Source organism: Takifugu rubripes, chromosome 18 (assembly GCF_901000725.2).
Source record: "Takifugu rubripes chromosome 18, fTakRub1.2, whole genome shotgun sequence".
Classification (NCBI taxonomy): Eukaryota; Metazoa; Chordata; class Actinopteri; order Tetraodontiformes; family Tetraodontidae; genus Takifugu; species Takifugu rubripes.
This window is the reverse complement of record NC_042302.1, coordinates 5,548,268-5,566,051: the sequence shown is the minus strand read 5'-3', so window position 1 is coordinate 5,566,051 and position 17,784 is coordinate 5,548,268. Positions and strand designations below refer to the sequence as shown.

General features: G+C 45.8%; 1 protein-coding gene across 1 annotated transcript in view; it reads left to right on the top strand.

The window, feature by feature from the left end:
- col7a1l (collagen type VII alpha 1-like) overlaps nucleotides 1-17,784 on the top strand; it is a 33,996-nt gene that overhangs the window by 15,647 nt on the left and 565 nt on the right. Inside the window, exons 32-104 of the mRNA XM_029825331.1 lie at nucleotides 46-90; nucleotides 182-256; nucleotides 329-424; nucleotides 533-559; nucleotides 634-687; nucleotides 777-848; nucleotides 918-977; nucleotides 1,054-1,089; nucleotides 1,159-1,203; nucleotides 1,275-1,310; nucleotides 1,394-1,438; nucleotides 1,515-1,586; nucleotides 1,671-1,703; nucleotides 1,925-1,996; nucleotides 2,093-2,152; nucleotides 2,238-2,273; nucleotides 2,356-2,436; nucleotides 2,632-2,667; nucleotides 2,769-2,813; nucleotides 3,168-3,230; nucleotides 3,337-3,372; nucleotides 3,662-3,688; nucleotides 3,876-3,914; nucleotides 3,990-4,043; nucleotides 4,162-4,200; nucleotides 4,268-4,321; nucleotides 4,415-4,447; nucleotides 4,541-4,606; nucleotides 4,860-4,904; nucleotides 5,156-5,191; nucleotides 5,277-5,303; nucleotides 5,378-5,440; nucleotides 5,516-5,578; nucleotides 5,654-5,671; nucleotides 5,751-5,786; nucleotides 5,883-5,921; nucleotides 5,995-6,030; nucleotides 6,119-6,241; nucleotides 6,377-6,469; nucleotides 6,557-6,730; nucleotides 6,800-6,901; nucleotides 7,482-7,526; nucleotides 7,854-7,913; nucleotides 8,435-8,521; nucleotides 8,940-8,990; nucleotides 9,132-9,185; nucleotides 9,264-9,317; nucleotides 9,435-9,773; nucleotides 9,881-9,916; nucleotides 10,728-10,754; nucleotides 10,849-10,908; nucleotides 11,172-11,297; nucleotides 11,431-11,502; nucleotides 11,586-11,621; nucleotides 11,698-11,757; nucleotides 11,841-11,885; nucleotides 12,028-12,063; nucleotides 12,452-12,487; nucleotides 12,616-12,672; nucleotides 12,887-12,958; nucleotides 13,048-13,119; nucleotides 13,191-13,226; nucleotides 13,303-13,383; nucleotides 13,464-13,517; nucleotides 13,583-13,636; nucleotides 13,709-13,771; nucleotides 13,847-13,909; nucleotides 13,989-14,105; nucleotides 14,668-14,745; nucleotides 15,043-15,096; nucleotides 15,177-15,225; nucleotides 16,014-16,211; nucleotides 17,397-17,468. Coding sequence (XP_029681191.1) covers nucleotides 46-90; nucleotides 182-256; nucleotides 329-424; nucleotides 533-559; nucleotides 634-687; nucleotides 777-848; nucleotides 918-977; nucleotides 1,054-1,089; nucleotides 1,159-1,203; nucleotides 1,275-1,310; nucleotides 1,394-1,438; nucleotides 1,515-1,586; nucleotides 1,671-1,703; nucleotides 1,925-1,996; nucleotides 2,093-2,152; nucleotides 2,238-2,273; nucleotides 2,356-2,436; nucleotides 2,632-2,667; nucleotides 2,769-2,813; nucleotides 3,168-3,230; nucleotides 3,337-3,372; nucleotides 3,662-3,688; nucleotides 3,876-3,914; nucleotides 3,990-4,043; nucleotides 4,162-4,200; nucleotides 4,268-4,321; nucleotides 4,415-4,447; nucleotides 4,541-4,606; nucleotides 4,860-4,904; nucleotides 5,156-5,191; nucleotides 5,277-5,303; nucleotides 5,378-5,440; nucleotides 5,516-5,578; nucleotides 5,654-5,671; nucleotides 5,751-5,786; nucleotides 5,883-5,921; nucleotides 5,995-6,030; nucleotides 6,119-6,241; nucleotides 6,377-6,469; nucleotides 6,557-6,730; nucleotides 6,800-6,901; nucleotides 7,482-7,526; nucleotides 7,854-7,913; nucleotides 8,435-8,521; nucleotides 8,940-8,990; nucleotides 9,132-9,185; nucleotides 9,264-9,317; nucleotides 9,435-9,773; nucleotides 9,881-9,916; nucleotides 10,728-10,754; nucleotides 10,849-10,908; nucleotides 11,172-11,297; nucleotides 11,431-11,502; nucleotides 11,586-11,621; nucleotides 11,698-11,757; nucleotides 11,841-11,885; nucleotides 12,028-12,063; nucleotides 12,452-12,487; nucleotides 12,616-12,672; nucleotides 12,887-12,958; nucleotides 13,048-13,119; nucleotides 13,191-13,226; nucleotides 13,303-13,383; nucleotides 13,464-13,517; nucleotides 13,583-13,636; nucleotides 13,709-13,771; nucleotides 13,847-13,909; nucleotides 13,989-14,105; nucleotides 14,668-14,745; nucleotides 15,043-15,096; nucleotides 15,177-15,225; nucleotides 16,014-16,211; nucleotides 17,397-17,468 — 4,636 coding nt within the window. The remainder of the gene's footprint in view (nucleotides 1-45; nucleotides 91-181; nucleotides 257-328; nucleotides 425-532; nucleotides 560-633; nucleotides 688-776; nucleotides 849-917; nucleotides 978-1,053; nucleotides 1,090-1,158; nucleotides 1,204-1,274; nucleotides 1,311-1,393; nucleotides 1,439-1,514; nucleotides 1,587-1,670; nucleotides 1,704-1,924; nucleotides 1,997-2,092; nucleotides 2,153-2,237; nucleotides 2,274-2,355; nucleotides 2,437-2,631; nucleotides 2,668-2,768; nucleotides 2,814-3,167; nucleotides 3,231-3,336; nucleotides 3,373-3,661; nucleotides 3,689-3,875; nucleotides 3,915-3,989; nucleotides 4,044-4,161; nucleotides 4,201-4,267; nucleotides 4,322-4,414; nucleotides 4,448-4,540; nucleotides 4,607-4,859; nucleotides 4,905-5,155; nucleotides 5,192-5,276; nucleotides 5,304-5,377; nucleotides 5,441-5,515; nucleotides 5,579-5,653; nucleotides 5,672-5,750; nucleotides 5,787-5,882; nucleotides 5,922-5,994; nucleotides 6,031-6,118; nucleotides 6,242-6,376; nucleotides 6,470-6,556; nucleotides 6,731-6,799; nucleotides 6,902-7,481; nucleotides 7,527-7,853; nucleotides 7,914-8,434; nucleotides 8,522-8,939; nucleotides 8,991-9,131; nucleotides 9,186-9,263; nucleotides 9,318-9,434; nucleotides 9,774-9,880; nucleotides 9,917-10,727; nucleotides 10,755-10,848; nucleotides 10,909-11,171; nucleotides 11,298-11,430; nucleotides 11,503-11,585; nucleotides 11,622-11,697; nucleotides 11,758-11,840; nucleotides 11,886-12,027; nucleotides 12,064-12,451; nucleotides 12,488-12,615; nucleotides 12,673-12,886; nucleotides 12,959-13,047; nucleotides 13,120-13,190; nucleotides 13,227-13,302; nucleotides 13,384-13,463; nucleotides 13,518-13,582; nucleotides 13,637-13,708; nucleotides 13,772-13,846; nucleotides 13,910-13,988; nucleotides 14,106-14,667; nucleotides 14,746-15,042; nucleotides 15,097-15,176; nucleotides 15,226-16,013; nucleotides 16,212-17,396; nucleotides 17,469-17,784) is intronic.

Here is a 17,784-nt window from a genome sequence, read left to right as displayed (position 1 = left end):
CGCAATCAGTTGTCGACTAACATCTCAAGGTCGCCTCCGTTTTAGGGCCAACCAGGAATCCCAGGCTCAAAGGGGCAGAGAGGAGAGCGAGTATGTTGAATGTGTGTTTCCTTCAGACTGATTCCTGCCTCAAGTTGAAGTCCGGACTCTGATTTTTCTTTCCTCGTGTGTTTCCGCTCAGGGAGAACCTGGATACGTCATAGCCAGCCCTGGTGCTAATTTTGTTCCCGGGCGAAAAGGAGAGCAGGGACCTTCGGTGAGTCCCAAAAAATATGATTATTGTTTCTTAGAAGTGAGGAAGTTATGGGTTGTTAATTGTGTGTTGCAGGGTCCGCAAGGACCACCTGGTGTCACGGGGGCCAATGGACCTCCAGGCCTACCGGGCCAGTTAGGACCACCAGGATTACCTGGGTTATCAGTGAAGGTAGTGCGCATAAACTAATGGGTCATGACGCGACTGTATGTGACACACAGGCTCTTACAGACATTCAGATGAGAACCGAGAGTTGATTTAGGTGGTTTTACGTTTCAGGGAGATCCTGGGGACCCTGGTGAAAAAGTATGTAAATCAGAACTTCCTCTGTGGCCTTTTGAGCCCGTTTGATCTGGTCACGCGTCTGATGTTTTTCAAAGGGTTTACGCGGGAAGCCGGGAGTGAAAGGAGACAAAGGAGAGACGGGGAGAGATGTAAGGACATACAGTTGCAAACTAACAAGATTAATCAGCATTTAGATCCTTTTCCTCCTCCTCGCTGACACCCGTCTGAACCTTCGCAGGGTATTGCTGGGTTGCCCGGTCCAATCGGCATCGATGGCATCCCAGGTTCCCCTGGTCAGAGAGGAGAAAAGGTGCAAATTCACGTTGTTTTCTCTGCCGTAAATACACAAAGTTTGAGCCCAATTGGATTTGTTTTGCAGGGCGCAAACGGCATCGGCATTCAAGGTATCCAAGGTCCTCGCGGTGAGCCGGGAGAGAAGGTGAAGGAAATACAATTTAACATCCATTAGAAGAAGAAATTCAGTCGCAGTAGGTGTTTGAACACTTGTGTTTCAGGGGAATATAGGCTTCATGGGACCAGTTGGCCCAAAGGTAACGGCCTGAAAATTGCATAAAGTCTGCAGAGCTGGGCAAAATAACTTGATTTCAATCTTTTTATAGGGTGATCGTGGAGAGCAGGGAACTCCGGGGATCATCGGACCAAGGGTGCGCGGCACAAGAGTCCAAAAACTAGAGATGTTCTGCCAGTTTAATATTATTATTATTCTTCCTTGCAGGGAAAGAAGGGATTAAAAGGAGAGCAAGGGGACAAGGTGGGCCATGTAGCCAGTTTTAGTCTGTGGTGCCAGAGCAGAAATGTTTCTCACCAGTCCCGCTTTGCTCCCATTTCCTGTAGGGTGAACAAGGGGAGATGGGACCAAAAGGACCACCAGGACCGACAGTGAGTTCCAGTTAAGATACGCTCACAAACATCTTGGACATGCCAGACAAAAATCACGTTTTTCCTTGTTTTCCAGGGACTGACAGGACCTTTGGGGTTAAAAGGCGACACAGGTCCGAGAGGTCCCCCTGGAGACCCGGCCAAGGGGGTAAGAAAACGTTGTCACTCATTTAGAAGCAACAAATCTCCCTGTTCTCAGCACCATGATGCAGCCTTTCCCCCATCGCTACAGATACTGGGCCCGGCAGGGAAAAAAGGTGCCAGGGTAAGTTTTATGGATCCATAAATTAATGATGTACAGTTTCAAATTAATGCCCATGCGACAGTTACAGTAATTAGTGTTTTGAAGGTTTTTAAGCACCCTATTGGAGCCTGTGCTATTTTTTATCCTCATTTGAGAGACAGTTTAATAGTGTTCAGCCTTTGATCGCTAACAGGTTGCTGAAACACAGTTATGACTCAGTTATTTGTTTATGTCTTTACCAGGGGGATGTTGGTCCAGTCGGGGCCGCGGGACCCATGGGAATGAAAGGGGAACAAGGAGACAAAGGGGAAAAGGTGGGAAATGATGGTAGAATGTAGTTTCTTCTTTTAGCGTGTAGCATTTTAGCAGGAATGTGAGAATCTTTTGGGTCTTGATGATTTCTTGCACAGGGAAGCCCTGGTTTTGGAATTCCAGGACAACGGGGACCGAAAGGAGAAAATGGAGAGAGGGTGAAAAACCATTTAACACTTATAATTGAGAAGCATAAATCTGTTTTTTGTTTTTTTTAATGTTGTTTCTTTTTGTAATTCACAGGGAAATGTTGGCCTGTCAGGAAAACCAGGACCAAAAGTAAGAAAAAAATACCTAAAAAATTATATTTATTGGAGCCTGCGCTGTATCTTCTCCTTAACTAACACAGATGTGTGTCCAGGGTCAGGAAGGCTCAAAAGGTGACAAAGGGAGTCCTGGCTCACCGGGAAATCCTGGAGAACCAGGATTAAGAGGTAAAGATGTAAGTAACGTTGCAGCCATGTTTTGATTTTAAGGCAAAACCCAAGTGTGTTTTCTTTTTAAGGGATTATTCAAAGAGCCAAATAAAGCTTGTGGTATTCTTTAAGCACATAAAACAAACTTCTATTTCCACTTTCAGATGCATTTTGCATATATTCATCATGTTAGAGGTGATTACTGTTGACACTGTTTGCAGGGAATGTCTGGAATTAAAGGAGACCAAGGAATTAAGGTAAATTATTGATGTTAACTTTATCTTATTGGGCTCAGGAAAGATTATTATATGGCATACAGTCTTATGTTCAAACATTAATTGATCATAATGATCTACAGGGTGAACAAGGACCATCCGGAGAGGCTGGCGAAAGAGGCATCAGGGTATCAATCTATTTTTTTCAAACTAAGATTGAATCAGAATTAGACCGAGTGGTCTTAATTTCATATAATATTGTTCCAAGATGATGCAAAGTTCACAGTTGTCAGTGGAGATTCGGTGTGGGGGGGGGGATGAACCGCGTCTCGTGAAAAACACCACCGTCAGAACAAGCGTCAGAAGTGTCCACTGATCCATATTTAATCGTGATCGTGACGTCCCCTTTGCACTTGAAGTCGATCTAAATTTAAACCACATATGCTCTCGACTAAAAAACAAACAAAAATCAAACGAAAAAAAGGGTTTCTTTCAAACATCAAATTTCTAATTTTCTATTTTTTTTCCCAAATACTGTTCAGGGTCTCCTAGGATTACCGGGGGACCCTGGAGAGAAGGGTAATCTTGGAAAGACTGGCCCACAAGTAGGTTATTTAAAATGCATAATGGAAACGATGACAAAAAAAGCAAGTGTTATTATCATTATGTAACATTTAAGCCTAAACTTGAACTTTTTTTTTTTCTCGGCAGGGAGCTGATGGAAAGAAAGGTGACAAAGGAGAGCCGGTAGGTTGATAATCACCGGCGTTCCCCTCATGCTTGAGTGGCTCCCTTGTGTCTGATTCTGATCAGTCTTCCGTGTCCCTCACCACGTCACATGTTTGCAACCTGCTAGCGTAGCGTGACTTCACGATCTCTCCCCTGATGTGTTCAATAATTAAGTCTGGCTTTTGTGTTTAGCATCCTTGACTGCGCCTCTTATACGTTCATGACGCCATAGATCTTAACTGTGTGTGTGTGTGTGTGTGTGTCTGTGTGTGTGTGTGTGTGTTCTCATGCTGCTGTTGGTACAAAGGGACAACCTGGACCTCCTGGACCCCAAGTAAACAAAACGTCTTTTTTTTAAAGATTAATGTTATTATTATTGTTATTTATGTCTCATTCTTGCCCGGAAAGGTCTTTGTTGTATCGGTAGTCAAAAAGAACAAAGATCCAATTTCCCAGTTGGCTGATATCATCCAGCGTATGCAAATTAGAACAACTCGCCATTTCTTATCTTTTCCCACCAGGCCGGGGCCGAGCACGCCGCTCTGACTAGAGGGGTAAAGGTAGTCACGCGTAATTTTTATTATTTCCTTTTTTTTGAGCGGGTTTGGTACTGTAAATTCCTCTTATTCCTTCAGGGAGAACGAGGAGAACCTGGCGTGAAAGGAGAAGCTGGTCTACCTGGACCGAGAGTGAGCGTCCCGTCGCAGATTCTCGTGACACGTGTTGTTGCTCTCTGACTTGGTTATTGTCAAAATGCAGAAACCTGTTATTGATGACTTCGTTGACAGGATGGATGTTTCTCCACAGGGTCCAGAAGGGAGACCTGGACCACCAGGAGCATCTGTGGTAGGTGCATACATACAAACGTGCCTATTGTGGCCCGACTGTGTTGAGAACTGGCAGTCTTTTGCAGGCTGGACTGGTAAGGAATGGGGTGGACGGTTTACCAGGAAAACCGGGAATGAAGGTTAGCCAAACATACTCAACATGATCTCCGTGGCTGTAATCTGCTCAGACAACGTCTCCGTGTTGCTCACAAGATGTTTTCTGATGAACGCAGGGGGAGCAGGGACAGAAAGGAGGACCTGGACAGGTGAGTGCAGCCAAATCCTGGTGATGGATGAGAGGAATGAAGCACCTATGAATGTGTGTGTGTGTGTGCGTGTGTGTGTGTGTGTGTGTGTAGAAGGGGGACAGGGGAGAGCAGGGTCGACTCGGGATTGTCGGAATGCCTGGATTACCAGGAACTCCCGTGAGTGTCACGCTGAATATAACCTGGTTGGATCAGGCCTGCTGTCAATAATCAGGGGTGGACACATCCAGGTCCTGAGGGCCACATACAAGCCGGGTTTTGTGTCCTACTGCAAAACGCTTTCACCAAGGGCAGTGGGACCCCAGATGAAAGCTTGCCTACCTGGTAGGACTCAAAACCCGGCTTGACTCAGGCGTTGGGGACTGGATTTGTCCACCCCTGCTGTAACTGACTGATTTCCTATATTCTACAGGGTAGACCTGGCATTGATGGGAAGAGAGGCCAGCCAGGACAAGATGTAAGGAGCAATTAGGGCCAAATGACACCGAGCACCGGCTCATATGTCTTAGTGTTTTTGTTGTTTTCCTGCTCAGCCATCAACATTGTTTAAATAGCAAATGTAATGTAATTACACCTGTTAGTTACATTCTAAGAGCATCTTTCAGTCATCTAATGGGATCGGCCCGTGACTTCCTGTTGTCGTCAGGATGATCAGCACCTTGGAGAGCGACAGACTGCACAGTGGTGTCATTTGTTTTCTTTCCACAGGGTGAGAGAGGACCAAAGGGAGAGATCGGAAAAAAGGTCTTTAAAATCGAATACGGCCGACAAATGCACTCGTGAAGCCAGTTCAAGTTCCAATCTTCCTTTTTTGGGGGGGGGCTTTCAGGGCGAGAGGGGCGAGGCGGGCGCAGATGTAAGTGTTTCGGAGAAACAAAACTCCTAAATTTAGAGGTTGTAAGTTTTAAACTTTTCATTTTTTTGCAACAGGGGAATAAGGGAGAACCAGGTCCCCCAGGTTTGCCTGGCAAACAGGTGCTTGTCACTCCAGAGGTAAATTGTGGTCCTTTTCTGGAAAATGATCACAGCAGAACAATCTTAACCTTAATATTGTTTAAATGAATGCAGGGCGCCACGCTTGATGATATCCGACAAGCATTCCCAATCCCAATGGGCCCTCCAGGAGCTACTGTGAGTCACATGTTTACACTCCGGCTCCATACAGCCCCTCAATAATGGCAGAATGTCCTCTGCTTCTGTGTTTAGGGGGCGCCAGGGTTGAAGGTACGATGGTAAAGCTGTTTACACTCAAGGTATAATTGAAATGTCATATTTGCTCCTGCTGGCCTGTCTGATTTTTTAGGGGGATAAAGGAGAAATGGGCCTGAGAGGAGACAAGGTAGTTAAACGTTTCTGCTGAAAACAAAAACAAAAAAATCAATCGCAGTATTCAAGTGGAATTGACCTTTTTCTTGGCCGCGCTGGTTTCCTGCAGGGAGATGCCGGAACTCCGGGAAAATCTATAGAGATGAAGGTGCGTCAAACCTCCCTAATGCTGCCCTAATACGCTCAAGCGGGTGCAGCAATTTGTTTTCCATCTTCCACAGGACATCGAAATGATGTTTGAAGCCTACGGCATCAGGGTGAGCTGGGGGCAACTGATGAATATTGCAGGATTCCTCTCGCCGTCTCCGCTCCATCCTGTCAGTAAGACCATTTTCGCTCTCTCAGCTGTCGTTGCTGAAGGCTTTGATCGACAGGCTGCTGCAGGACGGAACAGAGGACTCGCTCGGAGCCAGGAAAACAAAGGAAACGGCAGAAACCCGCACCTCCAACGTCATCAGCGAGTACGCTGTAAGTCAAGCCAGCTAGCTCTGCAGCTCATACTTCCTGGGCACTCTTTTATGAACTCGTTTCAAACTTTAAGTCGTTCACATCATAAAAAGGATACGAAACCCAGCTCAAAGGCGGGGAAATTCTATATTTCAGAGTTCAGGAAAGTTTCACGTCGGCGGCCAGCAGCTGTCGGAGTTACACGCGACAGAGGGCTACGGTTTAAAAGGACAGCTGCCTTTGCCCTTCGTGAGTGGCGGGTCTGATACCTGAGTTCCTTTCTGTCTGAATTCATGTTTATGAATGCAGCTCATCACCTTTTTAACTGGTGTCAAGGGCCCCGCCGCCGCGGCTCCTACATTACAGCCTCCCATCACCCAGAATGCCGAGCAGCACCTTGACGGAGGTGAGTTTAACAGATCCAGTTTTAAGGATTCAGCCAACGGGGACAGAGACAGAGCATCTCTCAATGTCATCGGTTCTACTTCAAACCCTCCCTTCACCCGGGAGGTAAGGAGAAAACGAACACGCTAATTGTTTATTGGCTCTCAAATGTCCTGAAATTCTTAAATTATTCAGACTGTTTCAGAGTTACCAGAAATCTTGGCGGAGACGGTTTTGCTCAGTCCAGAAGTCTCTTTGGAGAAGGGACAAAAGAAGAAGAACAGAGAGCGCGGGAAGGTAACGCTGCACCAGTGATCTCACATGTTTCAGTCACCCCAAAAAGACAATTTAAACATAAATTAGCTTACTTTCATGCAGCTGATTCCTTTACAACTACATTGATTTGGGTCTAACTTTAAGGTACCTTGATACCTGCCTCAAACCTCCTTAAACTCTATGTTAGTCTAAGATGGCTGTCAGGGAACAAAATTGGTTCCCACGGGTTCAATCAGGTTCAGTTGTTGGCTTTTAGACTTACTAAGGAGTAATCACTGGAAATGAAATTACATGATCAATTTTCAGCCTTTCTGTCCATCAGGGTAACCGTAGAAACATAACAGCTCAACCCATGGAGGGGGACCCACTACAATATTTACATATATATTTATTAATATACTGGTTTTTTAACAATAAATGAGCTATAACCGAAATCCATTAATAAATTATTGTTTATTGTTAACGTCTTTCTGTCAACATTGTGTTTTATTAAATATATATATATATATATTTACTCATATCTGAATTTTTTCATACTTGATCATCTGATGCATGAAAATCCGTTGTTTTCTGTCTCTTAAACCTCCAACTTTTTAACCAGGGCAACAGAAATAAGGGACGACCTAAGAGGCAGAGGCAACGCCTGGTAAATGTCCCTAAAGGGGTCAGACTCATCCATAACACTAACACAACGAAGCCCCACCCTGCAGAATTTTAGGATTCTGCAATACAGAAAGAAAAATGCTTTGTAGCTAAAATCTTTCATCATAAACTAACAATAACTCACGCTTTAGAGGCTATAAGCACGCGTTTCTCCCCGTGTCAGTGTGCTTCTCATCACATCGACCGCAGCTTCGGCTCTCTGGCTCCTCATCACTCGGCTATTCTCTGATCCCGCCGCTGCCACGAATGACAAATTATGACGCGCTGCGGTATCTTTATCTCATTATTGTCATGTCTCCCATCTTTAAAGACAAGCAAAGAGGACAAGCAAGACGAGGAGGAGGAGGAGGAGGAAGAATACGAGTATGAGGTGGGCAGCCGCCGCAATGAGTGACTAATCTGGGAACTGCGGGAAACTTTCGTTTTAATGTGACGTGGCGTTGTTACCGATTTGGAGAGCTGTTGTGGTGGGTGTTACTACTTTATTAGCAGACCTGTCAGGCTCATAATCACAAGCAGAGAGCTGGTTAATGGCACACCCACTATCTGAAATGATTATTAAAATCAAATTAGTCATTTCAGCCCACTGCCTCTGCTCCCCAGATTATCTGCAGGGCGCCATTCAATTTATTTCATCAAAGGGGGAAATGTTCATTTAGACGACCTCATTTAACCCTCTTTAAACAGCATCTGATTCTGTTGGGTTGATGATGAATATGGTTTTAACCACTGGCACCTTCGTTTCCAAACATTTGTGCCGCCGTTGGATCAAAAATTGGTAATTCTGTAAATCCAGTGACTGTGGCAAGACTTTATTCTGATAGGAAGCCAAGGAAGGTGGCTGTAGTCCAGTCTCCTGGTGAATTCTGCTTATTTGTTCTGTCTTTGCAGGATGAAACAGGAAACCCTGGAGAGGAAGCATCCACCAGTCACCATTTTACAGCCTCCCCAGACAGAGGAAGTGATTTTTTCCTGAATGTATGACGTCATTTTCACTCTACTGATGTGATATACTGATAAATCATGCATGTGCTGGTGAATTAAGAGGACAGTTGGTGAAAAGTTCAGCCTGCTTAGCCTTCTGCAAGCTGCCAACAGCAATCAGGAAACGATGGAGGACATTGCATCACCATGGCGATGGTGATCATAGGCCTTAATCTGACATTGGTAGAGTCCTACAGTTATGTGAGGAGCCTAAACAGGCAGAACAATGTGGTATTCCCTCATGCAACAGCTAGTTTTTGGTTTATGATCTACCTGGTTTTCAGCTGAGCTGGCACGCATAATGGTTGTTTTTGATAACGGGATGTTAATTATGGTCTTTGCTAATCTTCTTGGAATCGATTTCACACTCTTTTCACAAACGTTCCTGTTTTTTTCTTTGTTCTCTGACCAGGTGACGGCCCCAGTACCGCTACCGCTCATCACAACAAATGGAGAAGACCAGGTAGAAGTGGCTCTTACTGGTTCTTGGGTGATAGATATTTAGTTGTTATTGATCAGGTTAGGGTCAAACATTGCTGAAGACAACTGGCATCATAGTTCCTGTTTTGGTAACTGTGCTCATGGAAATGTGGGGGCTTGACAGGTCCCTCACGCCAGCGTCAGGGTGAAGAAAAGCACCTCCAGGTCCAGTTCACGGGTGAGTGAACGTCTCAAAGCCTGAGAGACAGCTGTAGAGGGACACTAATGTTTTTTTTAAATATATTTTCTATCAAAGAGGTTCATGCCAGGAGCTCCAGGTGGGAGGAATGATCTCAACCAAGGAGAAAATGTAAATATTTTCTACTGTATTTGACAATCAAGTTTTTTGTGATGATCATAAAATTGGTGGCTTTATTGATTTTTATCACTTTGTGCCTGATAAATGTTTTAATCTGTGTGGTAAAAGCAAAAAAAGCCAAACCTTCAACTCAGGAGGCAGAGGCAAGAAAAGAGGGACGCGGAGGCCGACATGGATAAAGAGGGGGAGCCAGGAACGCACACCGAAGGGGTGGTGGAAGAGAGAGGGGTCGGCAAAGAACCAGGAGCCGATCCAGTTTATGACCAGGAGGAGACGAGCGGAGAAGATGAAGGGCAACCTGAGGAGGGTGGAGGAGGGGAGGAGATGGAGAGACAGAGGGAGGAGTGGGAGAGGAAGAGAGTGGAGATGGAGAGGAGGAGAGTGGGGGGTTATGACGAGGAGAGCCCACAGCCATATCCACACTCCCCAGAGTATTATTACCTGAAGGTAAGGACACGAAGATGATGATGATGATGAGGAGGAGGATGATGATGATGATGATGATGATTCAGAAGATGCTAAGTCACTGACTGATGCGTTTTTTTGGGCAACAGGGAAAAGCAGGTGAGAATGGAAACCCAGGAGAAAAGGTGAGTGACAAAATGATGTAAATTCCAAACACACCTTTTCAGGCTGTTTTAGTTTTCCCGAACGTCTAAAATTCGTTATTTGAGGTCATAAAATAACGACCATGAGTCTTGAGTTGAACTCTTCCTTGATGGCACCAGTAGGAGCAGTTCTTCATCCTTTGGCCTGTTTTCTTGAGCTTCTCCACCTTTATGGAGGGGTCAGCTGTCCACCTTGATGGACGGGCCACCACAGAGCAAAGCAAAGGCGCGTGACAGCTTTGTCACCTGTCAGTAGTTATTACTTTAAAGTGAACACAAATGAGAAAAAGAGCAAAATTAGCTTTTCACCTCACCATTTAGGATCAGTTTCACTAAAACAGCAGCATAAAGTGCTAAAATTTGGAACTGCTGCACAAAATCAGCCCCCCCCCCCCCCCCTTCCCCGTCAGAAGGTGGTACCAAAACATGTGTTGTTTGACTTTACTCACCTCACGCGTGTTTTTCGGACTCATTTAAAGCATCACTGTCATAACGTGCTGAGCGACAGTGACAGTCACGGCATGAACTGTGCCACCAGGTCATAAAAATATCACGCACTCCTCCCAGCCGTGCCTCAGGAGATGGCATCAGAGCACTGGGAGGACTGGTCTCCCGTCTCGCCTGTCAGTAACGCCACCTGACTTTTCTGTTTGACCGTGAGACGGCAGATCAAAGCAGACGTGAATAATTCCCCCTGTTGAACACGTTTGACGGGGTTTTTTTTATTTTAAATCCCTCTGTGCTGGATTGTTTCAGCTAAATAGCAGTTCATTGATGTCTGTTTTTCTTTTAGGGTGAAACTGGAGAAAAAGGCCAAAAGGTAAAAACTTCTGGGGGAGTTTTTGTAATATTTTAGTGGGGAATTCCTGGGTGATGGATCACAGAGGATCATAGGGAGCGTTTTGTGTTTGTAGGGAGAACCGGGCATGGGTCACAGGGGTCCAGAAGGCCAGGCTGGACCTCCGGGACAGAAGGTGACATTTGTCTCATCTGTAACGTCTCTTCCAAATCAATTAGCGTCTGCAGACTCTTGATTGACCCTGTTTCCATCATGGCTTTATAATTGTCCCAGTGACTCACCGGCTCAATGAGACTGTGGGCATATAAACATTTGAGCTTTTATTTGAAAGCAATTATTTGAAAGTAATAGATGAGCCGAATAATTAAATACTGCGAAATCATTGACCTTTTCACGGTCCTTTTGACTTCATGTCATGCGTTTGTCACTCCGTGTTAGGGTGAACCAGGACAACCAGGACCTCCAGGTGCTCAGGGCATCCAGGGGATCGCAGGTATCCCGGGTATCCATGGCCCCCCCGGCCCCAAAGGTCCCCCGGGTGACCGAGGAGAGATGGGAAGAGAAGTAGGTGGTTACGCGCGATGTAGCGTAGCATAACTCCACTCATTTTAATCTTATCAAAGTACTTGGAGATGGAATCACTACGTTTACACAGGTTTTGCTGATCATCTGTGGATGTTTTGTAATTTTCTTCCAGGGTGAGCGGGGGAAAAGAGGGAAGAACGGGTCACCTGGAGCTCCAGGACCTCGAGGAGCAGCAGGACCTCAAGTAAGAAGTCTGAAGGCCCAAATGATGACTGGAATTAGTGATTTATCTAATCCATAAAAGACATTTTATATTCTGTATTTAAGGGTCCACCTGGTGTTTCTGGAGCCAAAGGAGTCAAGGTACAAAAGCGGTTATTAAAATGTAATGACAGACTAATAATAAATTATCTTTGATCAATCATTGTGTTTAAATCAGGGGGAGAGTGTTCCTGGAGAGCCTGGACCTCAAGGCTTGGCTGGTTTTCCAGGCAGAAAGGTAATCTTTATTAACATAGGTTCATTTTTAGCTACAAAGCGCCGTCTGAGTCGTGTGTTCTGTGCATTTTCTTTTATATTTAGGGTGTAATAGGCACTCCAGGTGGGAAAGGATCACCTGGATTACCTGTAAGTCAACTCCAGTTTATGATTAAATACGTATTTTGGTTTCTAGATCAGCAGTAGATCTATTGTAATCACATTCCATTAAAATTAGGTTCACCTGTGGTTAAAATCTGTATTATTGATTGTTTTTTTTCTTTTTTCCAAGGGTACGAGAGGATTCCGTGGCATCAAAGGTGAACGGGTAAGAGGCTTTTTCTCCTGATTCTCCTGAACTCGCTCGTCTGGACGCTCCCAGACGCGCTTCACCTTCACTCACGTTCCACGGAAACGTTTGCGTCAGCGGCGAGGTGCGAATGGCGGCAGAACTTTGACTCCTTTTCACATCCCGAGACAGCCAATTTGATTTACTGTGAAGCCAGCCTGGCCTGCGTGGTGGCGATAGAATCGGAACCGCCTCTGAATGCCATCGCGTTTGTCTTCCGGGACCAGCGTCTCGAACGCTCTCCTGTCAAACGCCACTAATGTTGTTTTCAGAGGTGGATGACCTTTAATTAAGCCGATGCGAGGCCTCCGAACTGCTTCTGATGATTAGGAATTGAAACAATGTCTGAGGAATGTCTCTTTTGAAGGGGGAGCGAGGACTGCTGGGAGTCAAGGGAGACAGGGTACGTCCATTTTCCTCAAATCAGAGCATCTAAACCGACGGTACACAGCCGCTTCGGTGCAAAGAATCGCACAACATCGGGAGCGTGCATGTTTCTCACCTCAGCGCATGTCTCATCCCCTCCTGCAGGGGAGTGTGCTTCAGATCCAAGGACCCCGTGGATATAAAGGTTCTAAAGGAGACCTGGTGAGAGCTTTGAAGTTGTTTTTACTCAGACTGTTTTCCAATGTTTACCAGGGGAAAATCAAGCAGGTAGAGCAACGATATCGGACTGAAGGATCAATCCTGGTGCCGAGCGCTCGCACGCTGATGTCAGAACACTTGGCTGGACGTGTTCTCGGAATCCATGTTGGACGGATGGACTTTCAGGATTTTAAAGTTTGCAACTGTTTTGCTTCAGGGTGAGCGCGGTCCGCCTGGTTTTGATGGAGATAAAGGAGAAAAGGGTGAAGACGGTCCTCCCGGAGTCAAGGTATTGGGAAAAAACCCGTGACTTTGACAGTCCGCCGTGGTATCGAAGCGCCCGCAAAGCATGACTCTGGATAAAATGTGTTTTTAAAGGGTATAAAAGGTGAAGCAGGAATCAAAGGCACGCTGGGTCGCTTCGGAGCGCGAGGTCCAGTGGGCCAGAAGGTGAGATAGGCGCGGACCCTTCAGTACTCTGAATGTGGAGCCGTCTGAAATACTGTCTTCTTCACTTGTAGGGGGAACTGGGAGAGCCGGGAATCGATGGCATCAGGGTAAAGTAGGACATAAACACATGCTTTGTGGAGGCAAAGGTCAAGTTTGGAGACTGACGCCGTGTTGCGATTTTAGGGTAACAACGGGGGAAACGGCGTGGACGGGGTCAAAGGGGACAAAGGAGACCTGGGGCTGCACGGCCTGAGGGGCTTTCAGGTAGAAATCAACATTGTAGAGTTATTATAAAAGTTTCTTGGTTTTAGTTGGGTTTTTTTGTGTTCTGTTTTCTTTTACAGGGAGATAAAGGAGAACCGGGTTTGCCAGGGGACCAAGGGGGGAAGGGCAAGAAGGTGCTGCGGTTTAAGTCTGACGGTTTTGGGTTATCGGCAGAAGTTAAAAGTTATTTGTTTTATAGGGTTTCAGGGGTTTACCTGGGCGCATTGGGAGTCCAGGCCTGGCTGGAGAAAAGGTTTAACCTCAAAAATCAGCATGTGCACGATGAGGAAGCTCTTTTAGTAACACCGATAACCTTTTAAATCAGGGAAACACAGGATCACCTGGCAACCCTGGCACACCTGGACTGATCGGACCCACGGGGAAAAAGGTAAAACTGCAAAGGTAAACCGACCACACCTTTCTTATCCTAGCAGATAAATAAATCTAGTTTGCATCTCTTTAGGGTGATGAAGGTGAAGGAGGCATCAACGGCGTAGAGGGCATTCAAGGAGTGAAAGGAGAGCGGGTGAGTATCACCTGTTATAGGTCTTCCACCTTCATACTCAGGTTCATTGCTGTTCTCAATCATCTTTTTGTCCCCCCAGGGGGTTCCTGGTTTTCCAGGCTTCCCAGGGTTTAAGGGATCAGCTGGAATTCCAGGGAGGGATGGCGATAGAGGACCATCTGGACCGCCAGGACACCCTGGGGACCCAGGACCTAAGGTGTTTTCCATGTAATAATATGGAAAAAAGACCTGTCTGATGGCTAATTTAGCTTAGCTTGATCCAGAACTCTGTTAATGACAGCTGCTATCTTAGTGTTCTATATACTGCATGTACGTCTGTCGTCGTCCTAAAAAGAAATGTGTTAGAGGTTAAATGAAGACATTTATTTCAACTAATTTAGACCAAAAGAAGAGTGACAGAACAGAACTCAATGAGCAGAGGGGTGAGCTTGATTACAGTTATCACCGCTCTGTGTCTTTAAGAAAGAAACTGGCAACATGTCCTCTTCAGCACAACAGAGCTGTGTCCTTATTAAAACAAACTCACACACACACACACACACAAACACACACACACATCTATTTCTGTCTGCAGCTTTCAACTAATATCTTATTCAATTAGAGCCTTTCAGCTATGATTACCATTCCTTCAGTGGTGACGAAGAGCGGCGGCAAACCTCTAATGAGGATTTTCCAATCTACGTAGCGTTTTGGTAGCTTAGCTTTGTATTGGTATGCGATCACACTGCTCAGTGTGTTTTCTGTCTGTTGTCATACAGGGGCAGAGGGGCAGAAGGGGCAAATCCAAGCCCTGCGATAGAGGAGGACCCGGGACCCCTGGACTTAAAGGAGAGACGGTGAGAGTCACTGTTGCTGGGGGAAAATTTCTTGTTCCTTCCCAGAAGCCCCAAAGTTAGCAATCATCTCACTTCCTGTTTTTAATCTTTTATCACAATTTAAAACCAAACCACAAACACAAACAGGCAGCTCTTCAGGTATTACTGCAGTCAGTCACCAGGGGGCGGAAAATCTGCACTATAGTCACTATACTTGATACAGTTAATGTTCTTTAAGGTCCAGCTTAGTACAATAACAGATCAATACCCTTTTTACTGTGTACATAGAATTTTAAAAATAAAATGTTTTCATTGTAGGGTACAGATGGCACTGAAGGAGCTAAAGGGGAGAAGGGGGAACCTGGACTCTCTGTACGTCGACTGTCTATAACACTCAACATTTACTCACAAACTGGAATGTGACATAATTTGTGAATGAAATGTTCTTTCAGGCTGAAGAAGTGAAGGAGCTCGTCACCCAGGAGGTGGTACAAAAATGTGGTAAGATTTATTTCAGCGTTCCTATCAGGTTATTTACTACAGTTGCCCCCCCAAAAATGGATAAACATTTGTTTCTAGACAGACTTGTATAGCGTGTAGGCGTGTTTGTGTGTGTGTGTGTGTGTGTGTGTGTGAGTGTGTGTGTGTGTGTGTGTGTGTGTGTGTGTGTGTGTGTGTGAGTGTGTGTGTGCGTGTGTGTGTGTGTGTGTGTGTGTGAGTGTGTGTGTGTGTGTGTGTGTGTGTGTGTGTGTGTGTGTGTGTGTGTGTGTGTGTGTGTGTGTGTGTGTGTGTGTGTGTGTGTGTGTGTGTGTGTGTGTGTGTGTGAGTGTGTGTGTGCGTGTGTGTGCTCTCGTGGCAGCGGCATGGCACCCGTGTGTGTTGCGCCATCTGTTGTGTTCTCTCAGAGGAACACACACCATGAGGCCAGCACCAGCAGAACCATTCACAGACACACGACCACCATTAACTGGGACGCCTCAGAATCCGTCCACACTTTTAAGATCATTTGTTCTTTCATTTGCCACTGGTGGAAATTCTGGCATATTTACAATTTAAAGGATGAAAACAGATCAAATGTAGCGAAACGGAAATCTCAGTTCTGGACTCGGGGAACTGGAGCTTTCCCTCCCGGGTCAGAAGGTCTTTGGCTCTCCTGGTTTCTCCCCAGTCCAGATTTGGACCGTCTCCCAGCAGCCATTGTCAGCTGTTGTCACCCACCGATGAAGCCAACATCAAGTTAATGACCAGCCAGGAAAAACTCATAATTGCCTCTGTTGTCGTTAATCCAGGTTTGGAATACAAGTTTCTGGTAAAATCCGTGGATCCAGACGGATCTGCCCCAGTTACGGAGAGGGAAAACGCTTCAGACCGCGTTCTGCTCTCCAGCAACGAGCTCTACGAAGAATGGGAAGAATATGAAGACGAAGACGAAGAACTGTCCACCCCTGCCCCTGCCGTCACCGAGGGGCGCCTAGCAAACCGCACTGGTAATCTCCATTACTGCAGCAGTGCACATTAGCACAGGCATCTGCTGGTCTGTAGTCCGAGCCCGTGGGCCGAAAACACAGAATTCATAAGTTGTGTTCCACTTCAGGGGGCAGCGGTGTCTCATAATTCTCATAATGAGAGCCTGTTTGTTCATTCAGAGGATGCCAGCACCGTCTTGTGAAGTTCTCGAGTACATACTTAGATGTCCTTTCTTTAAATTGCACGTTTTCCGCCGTTGCTGCTGCTCTTGCCTGGCCAAGGTGCATTGTGGGAGATGTAGCTGTCAAAGCATAACAAGTATGTCTGGTATGCACTTGATAAAATGGGAGGACCAAGTACATTTCTGAGCACACTTGGCAGGTTGGGAACTTTGAACGGGAAGGGATGTATGACATGTCAGCTTTTGGCACTGAGAAGATTGAAACCGGGAGAAAAAGCCAAGCAGACGGTGAAACAAAGGGTCGACTTGAAGCGAAATCACGCGTGGTTTCATAAAGCTCGTTAGCGAACGCAGCCCCCGGCCACATATCACCCGCCCACACCCCCAGTTTATTAAATTCTGGCCTCAGGTAAGGCAGAAAGCTAATCAAAGCCTTCACCCAGCATCAATGTCACCTTGTTTATTCATTGATTGCGGGGGGGAGGGGTGACCCTCGGCTGCTAATGAACGGGTACAAGTCCAGTCACCCACAGTTCAGTTTTGAACCTTTTATTTGGAGGCTCAGAGAGAACAAAATGAAAAATTGACACTTGTCTTAAGTGTACAGCTTTCGTTCCCCCTCTCTCGTTGTTTCTTTTGTTAATTTAAGTCAAACTGTGGCCCAACTTCTTTTGTGCTTCAGAAATCACCGATTTAATTAGTTATGGGCCTGCACGCCGACTCGGAACATCAGTCACATTCATGCGTTTGTTTTTTTACGTTATTTATTTTTCATGCTCCTGATTCAAGGAGAGCGCTCCCTCGACAGTGACGTAAGCTGATTGCGTAACTGCGGTTCTTTCAGAAGAAGGCCAGCACAAAGAAATTAAGAATGAATAAATCAAGGCACGCTGCGCGTTCGGAAACGCTCCGAGATAACGATTGTGTTGATGCAGCCCCGTCCAATTAATATCAGTCCGAGTCGGCCTGTCCTGGATTCATCCTCTAACCTGTGTGAGACGCTGCTGATGTTGTTTCCCCTCAGATTCTCTGAATGAAGGGGCTGCAGAATCAGGACAGAGGAAGAAAAGAAGGGTATTTGGAACAGACCCCACTGGTGAGTGGCCAAGACTGATTCTCCTCTTATCTTTCAGCTTTGATATTTTTTTTATATATATATATATATATTATTCCCCCACCCTGCTCCATTTAGTGTTTTTATAATCTGTAACGACTGTTTGAAATTATTAAAAGCACAAGGTGGGGGAGAACGATAAGGCCTAAATTTAATCCCCCAATGTTTCCCAGGCTGCGCTAGGTTTTACGAGGCAATTTCAGAGCGAAGGAGTGAAAATGGTAATCTAAATTTAATAAAACATTTCCGCACAACGGTTAATAGCAATCAACACGCGGAGAGTGGCGGAAGGCGGTGG